This window comes from Microchirus variegatus (assembly GCF_963457635.1).
Source record: "Microchirus variegatus genome assembly, chromosome: 5".
In the NCBI taxonomy this organism is placed as follows: domain Eukaryota; kingdom Metazoa; phylum Chordata; class Actinopteri; order Pleuronectiformes; family Soleidae; genus Microchirus; species Microchirus variegatus.
Window position 1 is genome coordinate 35,161,612 of NC_139806.1, and position 20,954 is coordinate 35,182,565.

The 20,954-nt window shown below is 39.3% G+C and overlaps 3 protein-coding genes across 3 annotated transcripts in view; 2 read left to right on the forward strand and 1 right to left on the reverse strand.

The window, feature by feature from the left end:
* The window catches only part of mycbp2 (MYC binding protein 2), a 53,507-nt gene extending 49,380 nt beyond the window's left edge, over window positions 1-4,127 (forward strand). The window contains exons 76-82 of the mRNA XM_083890073.1: window positions 47-150; window positions 811-999; window positions 1,098-1,205; window positions 1,793-2,002; window positions 2,075-2,182; window positions 2,546-2,711; window positions 2,884-4,127. Of these exons, the coding sequence (XP_083746199.1) occupies window positions 47-150; window positions 811-999; window positions 1,098-1,205; window positions 1,793-2,002; window positions 2,075-2,182; window positions 2,546-2,711; window positions 2,884-2,999 (1,001 nt within the window). The 3' untranslated portion in view covers window positions 3,000-4,127. The remainder of the gene's footprint in view (window positions 1-46; window positions 151-810; window positions 1,000-1,097; window positions 1,206-1,792; window positions 2,003-2,074; window positions 2,183-2,545; window positions 2,712-2,883) is intronic.
* Window positions 4,128-5,125: 998 nt separating this feature from the next.
* fbxl3a (F-box and leucine-rich repeat protein 3a) lies at window positions 5,126-14,020 on the forward strand. Its single transcript, XM_083889164.1, has 5 exons — window positions 5,126-5,348; window positions 6,838-7,219; window positions 7,338-7,460; window positions 8,783-8,954; window positions 10,687-14,020. The coding sequence occupies exons 2-5, from the start codon at window positions 6,839-6,841 to the stop codon at window positions 11,325-11,327; spliced, it is 1,317 nt and encodes a 438-aa protein (XP_083745290.1). The 5' UTR covers window positions 5,126-5,348; window position 6,838; the 3' UTR covers window positions 11,328-14,020.
* Window positions 14,021-14,940: 920 nt separating this feature from the next.
* cln5 (CLN5 lysosomal BMP synthase) lies at window positions 14,941-20,417 on the reverse strand (the record flags this gene model as incomplete). Its single annotated transcript, XM_083890542.1, has 4 exons — window positions 20,281-20,417; window positions 18,324-18,498; window positions 17,347-17,572; window positions 14,941-15,428 (listed from the first exon to the last, which is right to left on the reverse strand). The coding sequence occupies exons 1-4, from the start codon at window positions 20,382-20,384 to the stop codon at window positions 14,941-14,943; spliced, it is 993 nt and encodes a 330-aa protein (XP_083746668.1). The 5' UTR covers window positions 20,385-20,417.
* Window positions 20,418-20,954: the final 537 nt, after the last annotated feature.

Below are 20,954 nucleotides of genomic sequence, written 5' to 3' on the forward strand. Positions count from 1 at the left end.
ACCTGGTCTGAGGAATCTTAATGTTTTGTAAATGTTTTTAATGTAGGTAAACCGGCCTCCAGCAGCTCAGATGCCTGCAGGTTCTGTGGTACAAGGAATGGCACAGAGTTGTCTGCAGTGGGCAGTGTGTGCTCTGACCCAGACTGCCAGGTATGTAGCATCGAGCAATCATCGGCTGCTCGTCTTTTTTTGTATGTATATAAATAAATATAAATATATATGTATATATGTGTGTGTGATTCATTAATGACACATATATATATATATGTATGTGTGTATGTGTGTTATTTATGAATTTAAATGGCACACCCCATGAACATGTGCACAAAAACGATAACAAACTTAATTTTTTGCACTTCTATTTAATCTAAAATCTGTTTCTTCGTTTTAAGTACAGGTCGATCCCGCTGGAATTGCAGTTATATTTTCATTAATTAGATTAGATTATTAATTAGAATTGTATGAAATCAAGATTGAAAGAAATTGCCAAGTTCAACATGGTGCACGAGATTTTATTGTTCAAGTAAGGCATTTTCTCAAAGCATGACATTTTGGTTTGGAATGCTGAGTGGGAAGATTGTTGGATAATATCTAGAATAATTAACAACATGAGTGTGATTCACATACGATGGAGCTGAATCACTCTTTTGAGACTTTGCCTCAAATCTAAGTCTATGGTGAGCATTATGAATGCTTCTGGAGGTCATGTGAACCCACAGATGAACAAATACCTGTTAAAGAAACATAGCAGTCCATGTACCAAAGCTAGTGTGTAAGCCCTACCTTTTTGTCTTCTCTGTTCTTTGCTAGGAGTATGCCAAACTAGCATGCAGTAAGACTCATACTTGTGGCCATCCCTGTGGAGGAGTTAAGAACGAGGAGTCCTGCCTGCCATGTCTGCATGGCTGCGACAAGAGCACCGGCTGTCTGAAACAGGATGCAGATGACATGTGCATGATCTGCTTTACTGAAGCCCTCTCTGCTGCCCCTGCTGTACAGGTAGCTCTAATTATGACTGTCCATCAGGGAGAAGGTTTTCAGTTGTGGATTAAAATGTCCCCTCTTTTAACATTTCACTCTTTTTCTCCTTTCTCCAGCTTGACTGCACTCATGTGTTCCACCTTCAGTGCACTCGTCGTGTTCTTGAAAATCGTTGGTTGGGGCCAAGAATCACGTTTGGCTTCATGTTGTGTCCAATCTGTAAGGTGAGATGTTACCTGAGCCTGTTTGAAGAGACGGATTTAGCAACTAAAGGGTTTAAACCTGTTTCCACCACGCCTTAAAAGTGAACTGGCCTCAGATTACTGTGACACTTTATCTTACACCTCTTTGTAGAGCTGAAACGATTAATCGATTATTAATCGATTACTAGATTCATCGCCAACTATTTTGATAATCGATAATCGGGTTGAAGCTTTTTTCATTATTAAAACAAGATTTGTGATTGTTTCAGCTTCTTAAGTGTGAATATTTTCTTGGTTTCTTTGCTCCACATAAACAAAGAAATCATTAAAACTGAATCATTTTGGTTTGTGAACAAAACAAGACAATCATAATTTCCAGCTTTGACAAACACTGATCAACGTTTTTTTAAATATTTCCTGACATTTTATGGACCAAACGATTCATCGATTAATCGAGAAAATAATCGACAGATTAATCGATTACGAAAATAATCGTTAGTTGCAGCTCTATCTCTTTGTTCACAGTCGTCTTTGTCACAAACAGTGTCTCAGCAGAACAATCTCAATGAACATGGACCGGTTTGTTTGTTTCACTGTTTTTCTTCCAGAACAAAATCAACCACTCGGTGATCAAGGACCTACTCGATCCTATCAAAGAGCTCTATGAGGACGTGAGGAGAAAGGCTCTGATGAGGCTGGAATATGAGGGTCTGCATAAGAGTGAGGCAATAACTACACCAGGAGCTCGATTCCACAATGACCCTGCAGGCTTTGCCATGAACCGATATGCATACTATGTCTGCTACAAGTGCAAGAAGGTACTATACACACTATTTTAATATAAATATTGTTTGGGTGTAGAGAATTAACTGTGTCTCTTTTGAAACCAGGCATACTTTGGTGGAGAAGCTCGCTGTGATGCAGAGGCAGGACAGGGAGACGACTACGACCCCAGAGAGCTTATTTGTGGAGCATGCTCGGATGTCTCAAGAGCACAGGTCAGCATACAAGTCCTGTGAAGATCCCAGTTATACGACCAATAAATTACATTTTGGGATGTCAATTTGCTTTACTTGGCGCAAAGACTGGAAATGGGTAACAGCTAATGTGGCTCTGTCCAAAAGTTACAAAATCACTGACTGGAACCTCTGCAGCTCAATCGTGAATATGTTTTGGTCTTGTTTTTAAAATGTGTGCAGGCAAGTGTAAAAATGTCGCATTGTGGTTTTGTGCAAAGTTAGACCAACAGTAAATTTGTATAATTCCCCAAATGCTGAACTATTCCTTTAAAAACAGTACTCATATGGACTCATAAATCAGATGAGCCTACCACTGAGGTTTTATTTTTTTTCTATCACCAGATGTGCTCCAAACATGGCACAGACTTCCTGGAGTACAAATGTCGGTACTGCTGCTCTGTGGCTGTTTTCTTCTGCTTTGGCACCACACATTTCTGCAACGCCTGCCACGATGACTTCCAGAGGATGACCAGTGTCCCTAAGGAGGAACTACCCCACTGTCCTGCAGGTACTTAATGATTCAAGTGACTTAATTCTTCTGGTAAATCTTAATTCAATCGCACACAGACCTTGCTAAAACTATCCGCTCGATCTTCGAATGGCATTTATTATTCCATTTAAAAATGACAGTTTGCAAATACCAAAGACCTGTCTGCACTTCCTTTCCTTTTCTGTTACAGGACCTAAAGGGAAGCAGCTGGAAGGTACTGAATGCCCTTTGCATGTGGTTCACCCACCAACAGGGGAGGAGTTTGCCTTGGGCTGTGGAGTGTGTAGGAATGCCCACACCTTCTAAACAACATGAGACCTTTACTGAAAACCAGTTTTCTACTGTGATCTCTGGCTGCAGCTGCAGAAGCTCAGCCGTGAAGCTTGGCTCTTGCTCTGTCAAGTCTCCTGGACACTGGACCAGGTTTCTGCTCTATGCCAAGAGTCCTCAGGTCTGCTCTTCTACCTACATCAGTAACCCGGCCCTGCTGCAAAGATGCACTTGGCTCCTTTTGGATTCAGAGTGACCTGAATGTGGGGGGAAAAAAAGAACAATATAATTTAAAAAAGAAGATTAAAAAAAAGAAAAGAAAATACCTTGTGACGTGTTTGCATGCGGCCGTTGTATTCCCTCGGCTTCTATAGACGTTGCACACCTTCAGAAGTGTAACAGTACAAGATTAAACATTGAAAATTAATTTGCTTAAAGGCAACTGTGGATCAGCGTAAGTATAAAAAAGGAACAGGCCCTATTTCCAGCTTCCTAACTATAAATTTAAAATGTTGTATGTAAACCTTTTTTCATAATCTTGTACAGTATTCTCCACTGTCAAGTGCATCATTGATAAACGGACAAAAAAAAAAAGTCGGTGGAAAAAGACTGTTAAAATAATGTTTGGGCAGAATATAGTGTACGATTTATCTAATCTTGTATATAACGATACTATTCAAAATAGCTGTATTACGAAGTTGCTACTCTTCACTTCAGTTTTGTTTGATATTCTGGGTTATGTTTTGAGCCAGAACTTTTAATGAAGTGCAATACTGGGTGTGCCTCCTATTTTGCAGCTGTTTAACCTATGGAATGTATGTCAATAAAGCCACTGTACATTTTTATACAGTAGAGAGTTGTAATTTCCCCCCTCCTCTAAATGTCACATTTCTTTTGTTGTGTTGAAATGAGAAGGAGGAGCCTGGCACCTGCAATGAATGATAGCGGATGTAAATCTTATTTCCAGCTCTGTTTAAAAGAAAAAAAAAAGAAGCACCAAATCATATGGTAATACAAAAAACCTCACAGTAAGACTGATCACAGCTGAATGATTGGAGGGACCAGTCTTCACACCAAATACAAATTGTGCACCTGTAATGGTTTCCCCCCCCGAGTTGGAAGCAGGGGGTTGGGGAGGGTCAGGGAAACAGAGTATGAAAAAAAACAAACAGCTGCTGTTATATAAAAAAGCTTAATACTTGTGAATCTGCTCTGTATTATCTGTGGTGGATGGAGTTGAATGGTAATAAACCAGGTTCTCTGTTTCACAAAGTATATGCTGTGTGATTTTTGACGAGTGGCCACCTGTTAGCCTTTAATATCAAAATCAAACTTAAGCACTTAACTTAATACAATGTTTCTGTAAATATTAGGGGTTGTAATGAATCTGAAGACACTGAAAACCACTGTACAGCTAATATAATATCACATTAGAATATTGGATGAAAGAACCACATACGGTAAGTCCCACCCAGTGCCGCTTCTTTGTGTACAGTCCATTTAATTTTGTAATGTAACCCTTACTAAATTAATATACACCTGAAATTATAACATGTACATAACGAAATTGTAACTCTGTTTTAGTTTTATTTAGTGAAAATTGCACATTTTGTAAAACAAAAACTTACTTTTTCCAAAGTAATCTGTTCAAGGAAGCAAGTGGAAAATGGGTCCGGGTAAAAAACGGATTATACTTTAGTACCCGGACCAAAATGGTGCTTGATTTTTCTAATATTGTACATAGCGATAACATTTAAATAGCCTTTATTACCAAGTTGCTACTCTTGAGTTCAGTGTTTTATTTTCATAGATAAAGGGTGTGTTTTCACAACTGGTGTGTAGTAAGGATGTTAAATGCAGGGGACAAATTCACTATCACTAATGTGTGCGTGTGCAAAAAAATAAGCCATATAGAGTGCAAAAAACGTTCTGTTGTATCTCCTTGGGTTGTGTTAAAATGACAAGTATGTCTCATTATTTTCTCACATTATTTAAATCAAATTATTAAACCTAAATGTTAATGAGTTATGAGTCAGGCGGAGAGAGGCGATCTTTACCAAACAGCCATTTTGCATTGCATTTCCCATGATGCACCGCAAACAGTCACAACAACATTTCGCCATTTCAGATGCAGCGGTGCCATTACTCCACCGTCTGAAGTAGGTCAACCGGGCGGAGGTGCCAAGAGAACGGCCGTTTCTTCCACGATAAACACCCTCTCCGTCCTCTTTTAAGTCTCACGGCTCGGTCGTTGTGCTCCGATGCATGTTATCTGGTTGATGCGAATGAGCTTTTCCTGCGTGGGCCCGGGCTGAAGCGTTACGTCTGCAAGTAGTCGGATTTTCCTGCTAACAGCTAGTCAGCTAGCTGGGTGTAAACAACCAGGTATGCTGTTTGGATGTGTTGTGGTAAACTCATAGTAGCACAGGAAGAAAACGAGCTGTAATTTATTGTGTATTTAAAGCATTTGATATGACGCGAAGGCAGTTTTTAATTCTACCGCGAGTTTGCTTACTAAGCAACGTAAGCTAACAGCTATGTTTAGTTACTGCGTCAGTGTCATTGAATGTAAACGATTTCCTGTCAGTTACAAAGAGCACTGTTGCAGCTAGGCAACCTATTTTCTCTAATCGCATTATATGGGCAACCCACGTCTGGACATTGGTAAATGTAAACTTGCATAAATGAGTGGAAAAACACGGAAAATGTGCGGATGCACCCACACCGTTGGCATTCTACCATGCTGCTCTGTGTTATGCGTGGAAATGCTGTACAGACGTCTGGGGTCTTTAGTGTTTCAATCGGAGAAATTATTATGTTTACATGGACAGTAATGTCATGATTTACCAGACTAAAACAAGACAGTGTCGTATAGGGCTCTTTAATATAACGATAATGTATCATCATATCAACATATCCACATGAAATATATATGTAGTATTGACAAGGGCAATCAAGGTAGATTGATGCTCGTGCTAGTATTTGTGTGACGTAGAACCTCAATGCATTCATTTAGTTATTGGTTTACTCCCAACATGCCACATTTTACTCAACACACATTAAATTAAAGACTTTGCATGGCACTTGTACATTTGCTTGTCACCGAGGGCCACATCAGCATAATTGTTACCCTCAAAGGGCCAGATGTAACTATCATAGAGAATAAACTAAATTATAATCACTAAATGTAACCAAATTTAATGTAAAATATAGGTAACTACTCCATAACATATTGCTAAATAACTTTCTGTATGTATTACTTTTTCAAGTTACAAATATGATGCATTATATATGATGTAGCCCGGTCCGCAATGGTGATGCCGTCACTCCGCGGGTAACGCAATCACCATGCATTGTGGGAAATGTAGTTTATGGTCAACGCACGCCTTAAAGCAGCATATAATATGTATTTTAACATAGATTCTTAAGACCAATTAATCACTTGCGGGCCGGAATAAAATGACGTGGCGTGCCACATCTGGCCACCGGGCCTTGACTTTGATATATGTGAACTAGACGATAAAGATAATAATATTAAAGGGCACACTATTTGCTGTTAATGTTGTGGGGAAAATGTGTAAAGAAAGCTGCACATTCTCCATAAACTACACATTTGAGAAATGTGGTGTGACTGCGTAGTCCAAGATCTAACAATCTAAGGTTTGAATCAATCAAGCGACATAATCAATGCTTGGTTGCATATCTATGTGAGGTGCATACTGTATATGCTCATTAAAAGGACTGGTGTTGAAGCGAGGAGCGTGAAACAAAATGACTGTTGGATAATGTTTCACATCAGCACTAATCACCATTCAATCATTCAATAATCAATCATTGATGTGTCTTGCTAAGCTGGTTTATTTATGTGTTTTAGTATGAAGCGGATCAAAGGATGTGAGGAGGTCAGCAACGGCTCCTCTAGTAGGAGTCCACCAGAGGCGCGCAAGAAGGTTCGGAAGCAGGTGGGCGAGGATCCACAAGCTGTGGAGGCTACAATGTCACCAGACCATGACTGGTCACTGTTGCCTCAGGAGCTCCTGCTCCACGTCTTCCAGTACCTTCTATTACTGGACCGGGCTTACGCCTCTCAGGTATGTCGCGGGTGGAACCAGGCTTTCCACATGCCGGAGCTGTGGAGATGCTTTGAGTTTGAGCTTAACCAGCCAGCCAGCTCTTACTTGAAAGCCACACATCCAGACCTCATCAAGCAGATCATAAAGAGGCACTCTAACCACCTGCAGTACGTCAGTTTCAAGGTGAGGGAGCAAAAGATGTTGTGTCTGTGCAGAAATGTGTAACACAAGGATTGTTGTTGATCTTGGCCTTGTTTTCATGTACGTCACGCAATATTCCATCTTTGTTTGTGCTTGCCAGGTGGACAGTAGTACTGAGTCTGCAGAGGCTGCATGTGACATTCTTTCCCAGTTGGTGAATTGCTCATTGAAGACCTTGGGGCTTATCTCCACTGCCAGGCCAAGTTTTATGGAGGTTCAAAAGGTATGATTATACAAACTCAAGATGTCTGTGTTTTCATCGTGTCCAGATTGTACAGAAAGTCAAAGGGATTGTTTTATAGTGTACATGCATATTCGATTGCACACAGCTAATTCCCTTTTGGCTGACCACACGTTTGTGATCTCATCTTATCATAGGATAGGGCTGAATAGCAGTGTCTGTTCTCATGCAGGATCATTTAGTTCCACAACTTCATAAGGACATGTTACTTTTGTATACCTTTTTTTGTCGCTTGTGGTGTGCTTTAGGGCTGGAACAATTAGAACAAAAATATCGTAGACGATAAAATTCAAGCGTCGATGCGTCGTGTTATTGTTGGTAACAGACGAAGAGGCTCGTAAACTCCAACCTTAAGTTTCCAAAGTTTGGGAACATTTCACTGAAAATAAACCAGCGAAACACGTTAAATGCTCATTCCATGGTAGCACACTACTAACCCTAACCCACTGTGATAAATGTTGTGTAATTAAAACACACGCGTGAGTCCACTGTATGTAGGTTAAACAGAAGTCCCGAATGGATTCTAACAAAGTTAATCGTGATTAGTCAACTAATCGAAGAAATAATCGATAGATTAGTCGACACCAAAAATAATCGTTAGTTGCAGCCTTAGTGTGCTTTGCAATCTCACATTTCTCGCAAATAAATGAGTAAGATTCTGACTTAAAGCATTATCATAACACCATTATGAAACTTAAAGTCTGCGCTTTAAGTATGTATGCTGTGAGGAAATGTGTGGTGTTATGTCTGTCTTGAAGCTGCTGTGACACTGTAATTTCCTGTAAGGATTATTAAAGGATCTATCTATCTATCTATCTATCTATCTATCTATCTATCTATCTATCTATCTATCTATCTATCTATCTATCTATCTATCTATCTATCTATCTATCTATCTATCTATCTATCTATCTATCTATCTATCTATCTATTATTAATAACACAGCAATCAGCCATTACATTGAAACCTATTATTTGTTTTGATACTTTGGCTAAACAGTGAAAGCCACTTATTTGTTATTATTTGTTGTTGTTGTTTGTTATTAGAATGAAAGTAGAATCATCTGCACAATAGAATGCTAGTAAAAAATATGCATGCTTTACATTATAAAAACCTTTTCTGCATTATTTAAATATAAAACTGCATAAATGCGAACATCTTCATCTCAATTTCAAATTGAAACAACTTCTACCTCCTAATGCTGACACCTGGTTGCCATCTTTTTTTTTTTTTATTATTAGAAAATGTGTCGCCTTTATCTGAAAGCTTTTTAATTATTCATGTCATCTTTTCCATTTCACAGTCTCATTTCATCTCGGCTCTGACTGTGGTGTTTGTCAACTCCAAGTCACTGTCTTCACTGAAGATTGATGACACACCAGTCGACGACCCGTCTCTGAAGGTGCTGGTGGCGAACAACAGTGACACCCTGAAATTGCTGAAGATGAGCAGCTGCCCACATGTTTCTCCAGCAGGTACAGATTGAGTGAAGACATGGGCGTCTTTGGTTTAATGTTCAAGTACAGAAGAGGCAGCTTTGTCATGATGTCTTTCCTGATTTTATGTCTTGGTTGCACTTTTTAGTCATGTTATTTTCATTTCCAATTTTTAAGTGACAAGGTCGAAAGTATTTTCCCATTCCCTGGCCCTTTAAAACACTATCACTATCACTATTTGTCTGCCCACATTCAGTGTCGTTATGTCATGTGGTGAACTGGCAGGCACTGCACTATAGACCCCTTGGCAGCCTACGTCACGCGCGCGTCACCTTCTCCCTACTGCGCATGTCGGGTGCAGAAAGCGCTAATGTGAGCAACTATACAACATGTCTTATTGTGCTGTCGGTTGCACTAATCGTTTTAACAAACAAGACAAAAGCCTGAAGTTTCACCGGATACCGAGTTGCACCCCTTTCAAGGCTAACCGGAGACGTCTTTGGTTGCGAGACATCAGGAGGAGCGACTGGAACAAGCAAATGATAGAAGACGCAAGAATTTGCCGTGCTCACTCCATATCAGTTAACGTTACGTTCATTTTTGGCATCAGGTAACAAGCTAACGTGAATGAAGTAATTATTACTATGCATGACAAACGATGTTTGAAAGCAACAGCATAATTAAGCTCAGCTTTAAGTCAAGTTGAGTTAAGTCAAGTACATTAGCTTAGAAGCTAATGTACGAGCCGATAGAAATCCTCTTTTCTGACAGTGTTTTTCAGCCGCGATGTTTCAGAGTGAACTTTCACCCCCAGAAGACAGAGTATTGTGATTGGCCAGTACTATCCAGCACATCCGTTCTCAGAAGCGCAGCGCCCCCCTCTGGAACGGTGGATGCACTGCTCCTCATTATCAAAACATTGTTTTAACAGTGTTTAAAAATAGCTTCTTCACGACTCCCCGCCTCAGTCCCATTTATGACTTTAAACCTGAGTCAGACCCAGAGTCAGAAGACACTATTGCTCGTGAAACACCTCCACAACGGACGTTATTCTTCTTCTGCGATTCAATGTACGCAATCTGATGTGCCCGGACTAGTGCCCGGAGCAGGACGATCGGTTGTTCAGGAGAACCGCTGTTTACGTAACTATTACGGGATTTTCAGTGATCTCGTTGAGCCCCGAGATTACAATAAAACACAACGTTCTCAGCAGTGGCTGAACTGTTTGTTTCGGACCGTCAGGGCTTCATAAACAAGGTAATGACGCAGATACACACCAAAAAAAACAGCGATAATAGGAACTTCCGGTCTAGTTCCGCTTTAAAGACTGTCGATTAGGTGTGAGTGGATATCGGGCCACTGCAGACGGGGCCACTTCGTCTCGTCATTAATCCACTCACCAGCGCCTAAAGCATATGTGTCATCAAGCTGTATCCCATTCACCAAGGTGAATTTCCAAGCATAACTTGCTTTATCGCTAGGCGACAAGCTGGCGTAGTACGAGGAAATCATCTCCTGTTTTTTTTAGTCGTCTGAATCGTACATAAGAGCCGACTAACTTCACGGGAACACTGCTACTTAGACGCTGAGTGGTGTCTTTCTGCACCCGTGCTGCGCGCGCATCCGCAATGTTTGTAAACAACCAAGAGCAACCTGTATTTTATGAGTTAGCTATTGTTGCTTTCCTAGTACTGATTCTAAAGTGCCTCCCTTGTTGACCAAGAACTGAATTTGACTTAGTTTTCAAACCACAATCTGTTTGTATTTGTAGGAATCCTGTGTGTTGCAGATCAGTGTCATGGGCTGAGGGAGCTAGCACTGAACTACCACCTCCTGAGTGACGAACTTCTGCTGGCCCTCTCCTCAGAGAAACATGTCCACCTGGAACACTTGCGCATCGATGTGGTGAGCGAGAACCCTGGCCAGCATTTCCACACCATCAAAAAAAGCAGCTGGGATGCCATGGTGCGGCACTCGCCCAAAGTCAACCTGGTCATGTATTTCTTCCTCTATGAAGACGAGTTTGGTCCTTTCTTTAACGACGAGATACCTGTAACGCACCTCTACTTTGGCCGCTCGGTCAGTAAGGAGGTTTTGGGCCGTGTTGGGCTCCACTGTCCCCGTCTGGTGGAGCTGGTGGTGTGTGCCAATGGCCTGCGTCCTCTGGATGAGGAGCTGATCCGCATCGCAAAGCACTGCACCCAACTGTCAGCCATTGGTCTGGGCGAGTGCGAAGTTTCCTGCAGCGCGTTTGTGGAGTTTGTCAAAATGTGCGGCAGAAGGCTGTCCCAGCTCTCCATCATGGAGGAGGTGTTGATTCCTGATCACAAATACTCCCTGGATGAGATTCACTGGGAGGTTTCAAAGCACTTGGGTCGGGTCTGGTTCCCAGACATGATGCCAACCTGGTAAATCAAAACCAGGGAGGTGTCTGGTACGTAAAGTACACGGCGTAAAGCAGTCGTGACCTCCATGTTTGCACTGAAAAGCCTGCCGTGGTGGAATGTTTGGTGCCAACATGGAGAGAGTAGACTTGCTGAACCCCTTTGTGGTCAGTGCAGCTCAGGGGTTTTAATGTGGCACATAATTGCTACACATCATGTATTGCAAACACCACGATTTATTGCCTGTTAGTTTCAATATGGATCGTGGTATCCTTCTTTCTCTAATGCGGAGACGGAACTCGACAGGTCGGCTTCTTCTCATCTTCTTCACAGACCAATGCCGGTGGAAACAGCTGACAAAAAAGCAATGTTTTTATAACTGCGAATGGAGTTTTGCAGAAATTGTAGCTTGGTTGTGTTTATCTCTATTATGAGAGGTGTGTGTGTGGCTTTGTTTGTGGAGTAATTTGGGACAATTAGGTACACAATTGCATGGTATCACACTTACCACTCGGCCTACTTAAAATTCAATTTGAGAAGGCAACTCTGCACTCTGTAACACAACATGGCATCGGGGGGTTTACAAAATGGCTGCAATGTTATTTGTATATAGAATGTGTTTGGAGGTGGCGCTGAGGGTGGGCTCACTGAGTCACAGTGCCCTTCACCTCATTTGAATCTAATTTAAACAAACAGCAGTTGCAGTGTTGCAATGTGTATATAGGTCTCTGTATTTGTGACGTGAAGGTGTACACGTCGATTGGTTGTCATGGTTTTTTGTCTCAGAGTTACGCAGATATTTATTTTTGTTGCATCGTACACTAATTGGCTTGACAAATTATACAAGGCTCCATTACACTTATATTTCATATAAGCACCTTATGTTAATACCAAGTGATCATCGGGACAAGTGGTGTCCTTTTATCCTAATTAAAAGCAATGATATTACTGTTATAATGCTCCAGTTTGTCTTAGTTGGACATATATTTTAATGCTAATTATTTCCTGTGTATTCAGCTTCTGAGTCGGATAACGAGAACAGTGTAATGAAGTGGTGATGCTGTAATTATAGATGAAAGAATCAGAAGTTATTTTATGATGTAAATACAAAAAGTGTGCAGACATGATTAAGTATCCAACCTTCACAGCTTGGATTGCTTTGTACTGACTCAACAGTAAACTAATCTCTGCAACGGTGAGCTTGCAATGTTCAAGCAAATAAACAACTTGGTGTGTCACAGGTGCATTAAATATATTTCTTATATAGGTTTCATTTTTATCTTCTGCGATTTGCCTATTCAAGCTCTAAAAGCCCCCACATTTGCTCTGTATCATGTCGTCGCATCGAAAAAAAAAGGAAAGCAAGCGGAATTCTGATGTTTTCATTACAGTCGGTCTTTCCAGCTTTCTACAGCGCTCCTGTCCCAAACATCCATCATTACAGTCAGAAGAGATTTGGCAATTCAGATGAGTGAAACAGACTTTTTTTTTCCTTTAAGAAGGAAGACGAATGCATCTATATAGAAAAACGCTGTGTGTTTGATCATTATGAATAGAAATGTACTTATTTCTTTATTCCACCCTCTTATCAGGGTTTGAAGTTTCCTTAACAGCTTGTGTCTTTTATAAAAAAACCAGAGTGCAAGTTATCCTTCACGAGATGGACCTTTTTCATACTATCGTCACCAGAAGAGAGAGGCTGTGTAATTTTACAGATAATGGATACTGCTTTTGTAATTCATTTGTTTATCCATTACACAAAACAGTTATGGTTATAATCAGCAAGCAGGCCAGAAACAACAACAACACTATTGCCACGTTTGGATTTCACTAATTTATCAATATACTGAATGTGTTTCAGTAAGGAAGTGAATTTCACCTGGTGATCTTGCAGCACTAATAACACACATGCTGTTGTACTAAGAGATGTGGATGTGTTACCAGTTACCAGAATCCTACACTTAGGGAAAATGTAACGACAAAACTGTAAAAAAAGAAATATATGTATACGTATGTAACAAAGAGTGCAATATCTGCAGAATCAGGCGGAGGACACTAGAAATATAGAGAACTGTTGGCAAAATTACAATCCAAGCTTTTGTCTGTGATGAGTGAGATGCGTTTGAGAGGTCTAAATTGTCAAATGTATTTTTATAAGTAGATATCAGAAGTGGACAGACAGTTGGACATCGTTTATGTATTATGTCATGTTACCCAGATGTTGCGCTGGTTTTCTCCATGATTCCATTCCCTTTATGGAGACATTTTATGAAGCCCAACAGTGACATAAACTTATCTGCAGGAAGAGCAGGGTTTTTCTTGGTGATTTTCCGTCAGTTAGCAGTGCATTTATCACATTGGTCTCTGATCACTGACAGAATAGATACCTATGCTCATTGTCTGTCCTCGTGTTCACATATATCTTGATTATCTTTCATAATTTGTGCATTAAACTGAGGCAATGACAGCAGCTCTCACCTCAAGGCTTATATTGAAAAATCTAGCTGCTAAACATGTTTCATATAAATGTCACTCGAGAAGTAATATAAATTATTTGTATTTCATCTTAAAAACACCTCTTGAGGGTAATAGTTATTTTAACCTCGGGTTGTGAGAGTCCTCCACTTTGGAATAACTGGTGTTGACAATGTTATCCTTTTAGTTTTGCTTCTTTTTCTGCTTTACTGGTCACCTGTCTTGAAATTAAAGTTGTTTTGGATATGTGCTCTTTTATCAGTAATAAAACATTGAATGTACATTTGTCATCTGTCATTCCATTATATGAACACTAAAGGCTATTGTCAAAACCACGACCATCCAAAACAACCAAAGTTATGTACATCGAAATGTATTTATTGACGTCATCAGGAACCTCACTTGAATGTCGCTCAAGACAAAGCCACAGAAAGTACACGTATAATGTATAATACACGCATATTCTATAATGCATTATTATTATTATTGTTTATATTCTTTCTGTACGTAAATACATATGCTATTCTGGAAACTTCTTTTAAAAATACAGCCTATATACTGTATATTCCTGTGTTTTTTAGGGTAAGGGTTTTTGCACCAGAACAGTGTTCAGTTCAGTCCACTTACACAAGTAAGCTTAAATATGAGGTTCAACTGTAGCAATGAGCCAATAAGGCAGGGAAGGCAAAGGCCATATGAAAGGATCTAAACAAAGAGGAGGTGAATCCAGCTAACATTTTTATTATTTTCTTCAAGGACACGGCAAAAGCATTTTGAAAAACACAACTTTTGTTTATTTACAACAGGGTTTCTCAGTCCTGAGGAGCCACTGTCTTGAATGTTTTAGGCGTTTCCCCTGCTCCCAACACACCTGATTCAAATAAATGTGTCATTATCAGGCTTCAGCAGAGCTTATACTGACGAACTGACCGTTGGAATCAGGTTTGTTTCGGCAGCGAAACAACATGCAGGACAGAGGCTCCCCAGGACCAGGAGTGAGAATCCCTGGTTTACAAGACACCGCGGCAGGCACTTCTCATGAACATCATCAATCAGCTTCATCGTAAGATACTTTAAATCAGTGCTAATGTGCCTGACTATAATCTGCTTGTCATTAAATTAACCAGCTCATTAAATTCCAAAATAATTGTGGTCCATGTGGAATGTTAAGGCAAAGGCACCTCTTCATATACAATCTGCACATAGGGAGGTTTCATGGGTAGATGCCAGTACTCAAAGTTGTAGTAGAGGTAGAAGCTCTTGTCCAGCACAACCTTTTTATAAGCCTCCAGCAGACTAATGGCAAAGTCTACAAATGACTGATGTGGCCTGAATGTGTGATAGAATTTACGGATGTCCACGGCCAGATTCTTCAGAGCAGGCTGACTGAATATGGCGCTGTCGTTGCCGAGGTACGTGGGCTCACCGCTGTATAGGTAGATCTTGGTGTAGTTGGTTTGTGATCGGCTAGACAGTTTGGCTCCGAGCTCTGCTAGTTTCCGGTATGTGCGATGGACAAACTGGGAGCAGTCGTAGGAATCGAACCACGCGGTGGCATTAGGCCCGGGGTCAGAGCGAACTGTCCACGTCTCGTAATAAATCCCGGTCTTGTTGTCATCTTGGACCCACTTGGCCATGTCATTGAACTGACTCCCTGAAAGGTAAAAAAGTAAATAAAACTAGTTTGACACCAAATGTAAGACAAGGAAATATAATTTAACCAACTCGTGATGATAAAGCTACATTTGAAAATGACATTCACTTCATCCAACATCCAATTTCTTAATCCAATTCCCTTATTTGTGGGTCTGGGGAGTTTTGTATGTTTTTTGCACTATGCATTTGCGTGAAGGGTTGGCAGTCTCCATGGTTACACCGGCTGAGTTGCATGTTTTAGTTGGAGGAAACACCTCAACGCAAAGGAAACAAAGTCAAACCCATAATCTTATTCTCACTGATATCCATCAAGTAATTATGTATTGGCAGCACCAAGAGAGACAAATCATCCAAATATAAAACATCATCATCTGAGTATCAGGAAAAAAACATTTAGTGACATACAGTATACCATTGGTTCTCAAAGTGCAGCCCGTGAGCCAATGGCGCACCGCAGAAACATTTCTGGCGGCCCCGCAATGAATTACAGTTGATAGTTTTAATCCAGGAGCTACTAAGGTTGTTAAATGTTTATTGGACATTACTGGATACAGACCAATAAGTGTAAACTGTACAACTGTATTTACTATGTCATCAAATTTTGGATGACATAGTGACACAGTATGACGTGTTTGTCAAATTTTGGCATTTACATTTTTTCCCAAAAAATTGTCACATTTTGGACGTTATTGTATAGTATGACGTTTTTGTAAAATTTTGGACCAAAATTTTTTGGGAAAAAAAATGTCAAATTTGGAACGGCATATGTCATTTTTGTCAAAATTTGGACCAAATTTTTTTTGGAAAAAAATTGTCAAATTTGGGACGCCATAGTATTGTACAACGTTTTTGTCAAATTTTGGACCAACATTTTTTTTCCCAAACTTTTTTACAATTTTGAACAACATAGTATAGTATGACATTTTTGTCAAATTTTGGAACAAAATAAAAAAATTAAAAAATTGTCACATTTTGGACGACGTAGTATAGTATGACGTTTTTGTAAAATTTTGGACCAAATTTTTTTTGGAAAAAAAATGTCAAATTTGGAACGGCATATGTCATTTTTGTCAAAATTTGGACCAAATTTTTTTGGAAAAAAATTGTCACATTTGGGACGCCATAGTATTGTACAACGTTTTTGTCAAATTTTGGACCAACATTTTTTTTGCCAAACTTTTTTACAATTTTGAACAACATAGTATAGTATGACATTTTTGTCAAATTTTGGAACAAAATAAAAAAAATGTCACATTTTGGACGACGTAGTATAGTACGACGTTTTTGTCAAATTTTGGACCGAATTTTTTTTTTTTTAAATTGTCAAATTTGGGACGCCATAGTATTGTACAACGTTTTTGTCAAATTTTGGACCAACATTTTTTTTGCCAAACTTTTTTACAATTTTGAACAACATAGTATAGTATGACGTTTTTGTCAAATTTTGGAACAAAATTAAAAAAAAAAAAAAAATTGTCACATTTTGGACAACGTAGTATAGTATGACGTTTTTGTCAAATTTTGGACCAAAAACTTTTTTCCCTAAATATTGTAAAATTTTGGAACAACATAGTATAGTATGTCGGTTTTGTCAAATTTTGGACACCATAGTTAAATGGGATTTCTTTCAGTTTTTTTTCCTTTGGCGGCCTTCAGTCCAATGTTGGGTTCCTAAATTGGCCCTCAGGTATCAAAACTTTGCGAACCCCTGCAGTATACAGTAGATCAACACCACCACTTTACCTGGTTAAATGCCCTTTAAGCCCCTCCCCCCTCTCCCCCAATATTGATCTTAAAACTGTTGCAAAAGTACTTTGGTACTTTTGGTTAATTCTTTGGTAGTGAATTCTGAGTCGTTTCATTTGATTCAGCACATAGGACGACACAGCGTGCACATTCATATGCAAAATTCTTACCAGTTACTTCTGCTATTTTCTCCAGTGTGCCATTCTGTGACCAGTGTAAATCATCAATGCCTTGGAAGAAACAGGCCGCGCCCTGGTTGCACCAGAAAGGTGCGTACGCCTCAGGTCGGAGGTGAGGGAAGGTACAGTTGCCCAGCTGAAACAGCTCGTACCATTCCATGGTGTAGTTGGCCCCCGTCTCTGAACTGCTGAACCCAATGGCGTCGTGCATGATGTGCTGTGAATCGAAGAGAAATATCGCATTAGCTTTCTGAGTGGGGCAAGTATGTGCGGTATGTGTTTCTATGAATAAATACAGTCCTGCTCTAATTCAGCACCTATCTGTGTTTTATGTAACGTGTTTCAACATGAGCACACAGTTACAACACAAGGAATATCTGTCCTAGCAATGGCTATTTAATCCCACACAGACTATCTGGAAATACTTTGTTTTGAGTTATGAGTTACAATTAACAATACAAGGATTAATATAATTGATGTGATTCATGTGTTTTTCTATCTTCTTAGTCTTTGACCAATTACATTTTAATGACTCTTTTAATGACTCAGGCTTAATGTGCACAGAGTTATCGCTGGAGCAAAACCTTTGGTTATGTACTTTGCAGGAAATTCGGTCAGTAACATTTTTAAGAAATCCTTTGTGCCAAATGCTGCGACACTTTTAAATGAAAGCAAACAGATAATACATAGATAACAGATTTTAGGATGCAGGTTTTTGCGACAGCTGTACTCATTTTTATTTGATCTATTTTTATGTTTTTAATTTATTTTTAATATTGTACCCATGACTTTGCAGGTTTTATGTGTATTGTGCTTTTTATGTCTAGTTTTTAATGTTTTGTCTACATGTTTGCTGTGGTGGAACCAAAGACAAATGTTCACTTTGTGGACAATAAAGTATTCGTATTTGTATTCGTATTCGTAATGAGTCCAAAAGCTCAACAACCACTGAGGAGACGTATACTTACAAATTTCCCAAGCAAATCTCCAAACTTGAATTCCCACACAGGTGTTTGCAGTCTATAGACGGAGATTACGTCAGTGTCTCTCATGTAGGGAATCCGTCCGTCCCGGTCTCCAGTGGGACAGAACGGGTAGAGAGCTTCACAGTAGGCGTCCGCGTCAGGACGACGGTCGAACCGTCTGGTGACATGAGAAACGCAGCACTGTTGTTCCAAAAGGTTTTCCATTGACACAGTTATGATCACATGCATTCTGTCTCATTATCCTGTAAATGCTTTAGAGGAGAGCAAATAAAACATGCATGCAATAAAAAAAAAATGTCCCTCCAGTATGGCTGTTTACACACAATGAGTACAAACATGTCTGTATGACATATTTTGAACTAAGCCCAATTAAATTGTTAAATTATTAAACTGAAAACTTCCTATAATTGAACCCAAAACGCTTCTTTCTTTCTTTTTTTGCGGTGTTTCTTATTACTTTATGTACAGTATTTCTATTTCATGTCTTGCTGGGCAATAATTCAACTTACAATAGATAATCAGGATATTATTGTCTTCAGTAGCAATAACAACTCTCTCTCTCCTTATATGTTTGAATGTGTAAAATATGTGTTGTTTGAAATTTAAACCCTGATATTTATAGGACGCTGAAGTTAGCCTCCGAATCGGCACTTAAGGGGAAAGTTAAGGGGAAATAAACTTTATGTGCAGTGCGACTGTTTGTACGCTGATTATCTGTTTTTTGTGACACTTCTTGACATGAAACCATTTTAGACATGTTAGGTAAGACATTAACCTTGCATGACATCCACTGTTGTATTTGTGAAACTTTTATTTTATTTGTGAAAATGCTAAAGGGGAGATTTCACCGTTTTTGTTTTACACCCAGACCTCATTAGAACAGGTCTGGATCCAAAACTACTGTACCTAGACTTCTTAAATCTGGACTAGATTATCCTACAGACCCTGAAGATTCATAAAAAACACACTCTCTGATTTGTGAAACCGTTATTCTATTTGTGAAAATGCAATAAAGGAATATTTCACAGTATTTTCCAGCATACAGACCACTTTGGACCAGGTCCTGATCCAAAACCACTGTACCTAGACTTCTCAAATGTGGACTAGATTAGTCTACAGACCCTGAAGATTCATAAAAACAAACCCTCTGATTTGTGAAACCTGTATTCTATTTGTGAAAATGCAATAAAACGCACATTTCAACGTTTTCTCAGCATATAGACCTCATTAGAAAAGGGTCTGGATCCAAAACTACTTTACCTAGACTTCTCAAATCTGGACTAGATTATCCTACAGACCCTGAAGATTCATAAAAAACACACTCTCTGATTTGTGAAACCGTTATTCTATTTGTGAAAATGCAATAAAGGAATATTTCACAGTATTTTCCAGCATATAGACCACTTTGGACCAGGTCCTGATCCAAAACCACTGTACCTAGACTTCTCAAATGTGGACTAGATTAATCTACAGACCCTGAAGACTCATAAAAAAAACCTGTATTCTATTTGTGAACATGCAATAAAGGCACATTTCAACGTTTTCTCAGCATATAGACCTCATTAGAAAAAGGTCTGGATCCAAAACTACTTTACCTAGACTTCTCAAGACTTCATTGTTCGAGTTAATTACCCAGATATTGATGTCAAACTCAACTGAAATAAACACTTTAAAGGTGGTATCTCTCAATTGTGTGACGCTATAATTTACCACCCCGTGAACCTAACCTACTCTAAGAAACAACAAAAACAAAACATACTTATCATTAAAAAGATTTACCATCGTTGTTTTAGAAGTTGAGTTCCAGCACTAACTCTCCTGTTGTTCAAACTTTCGTCAGACTTGTATTGTTTTCCGTCTCAGTCACATGACTCAAACGGTACAGAGATATATAAAAAAAAAAAACCTTAGTGACACAAACATTGTGGTGACTTCATACCTGTAGGGAACGGGCCACTCCTGCTGAACGTTACTCCTGAACTGAGCGACAACATGAAGAAACAGGAGCAGGTTCACAAACGCGACAAACTCCCAGTGAGACATGACGATAACAAAAAAAAAAGTCTCAAAACTCGAGAATTAACAGCAGAGGATCGATGATGGGCTTCACATGATCTTCACTTCCTGTTCAGCGGTCACGTGGTTTTGTTGATGACACGAAAATCACGTGACTAGTCCAAAGCGGAAGCTAGAAATGTGGACAAACCAAGGCCGGAAGTAATGTACACATTTCATGTTAATCGTATTTTGGATTCTCATTATTTTACATTTTTGCACTCAATAATAATAATAAAGTATCATAATAAAAAACTATGGAAAAAGTGTAACACATTTATTATTATTATTATTTAATTTGTCGTGCTGTAACTGTTTTTGGATTAATTAATGAAGCATCTCCAAGAGTGTTTGGCTGCAGACCGGAGCCTCCCGTTTCGAGGCCTCAAGGAAAACAATTTTCAAAATAAAAGCTCGCGTCCGGTAGGGTAAAAGTGATAATGCTCATAATTATTGATGGATAATTATGGAATGGAAAGAATGTACAGCACATAAATACAGAGCCTATGTTGGTTAGTTTCAACTTTCAACACGTTTAATGGTAGGTTTATTATTATT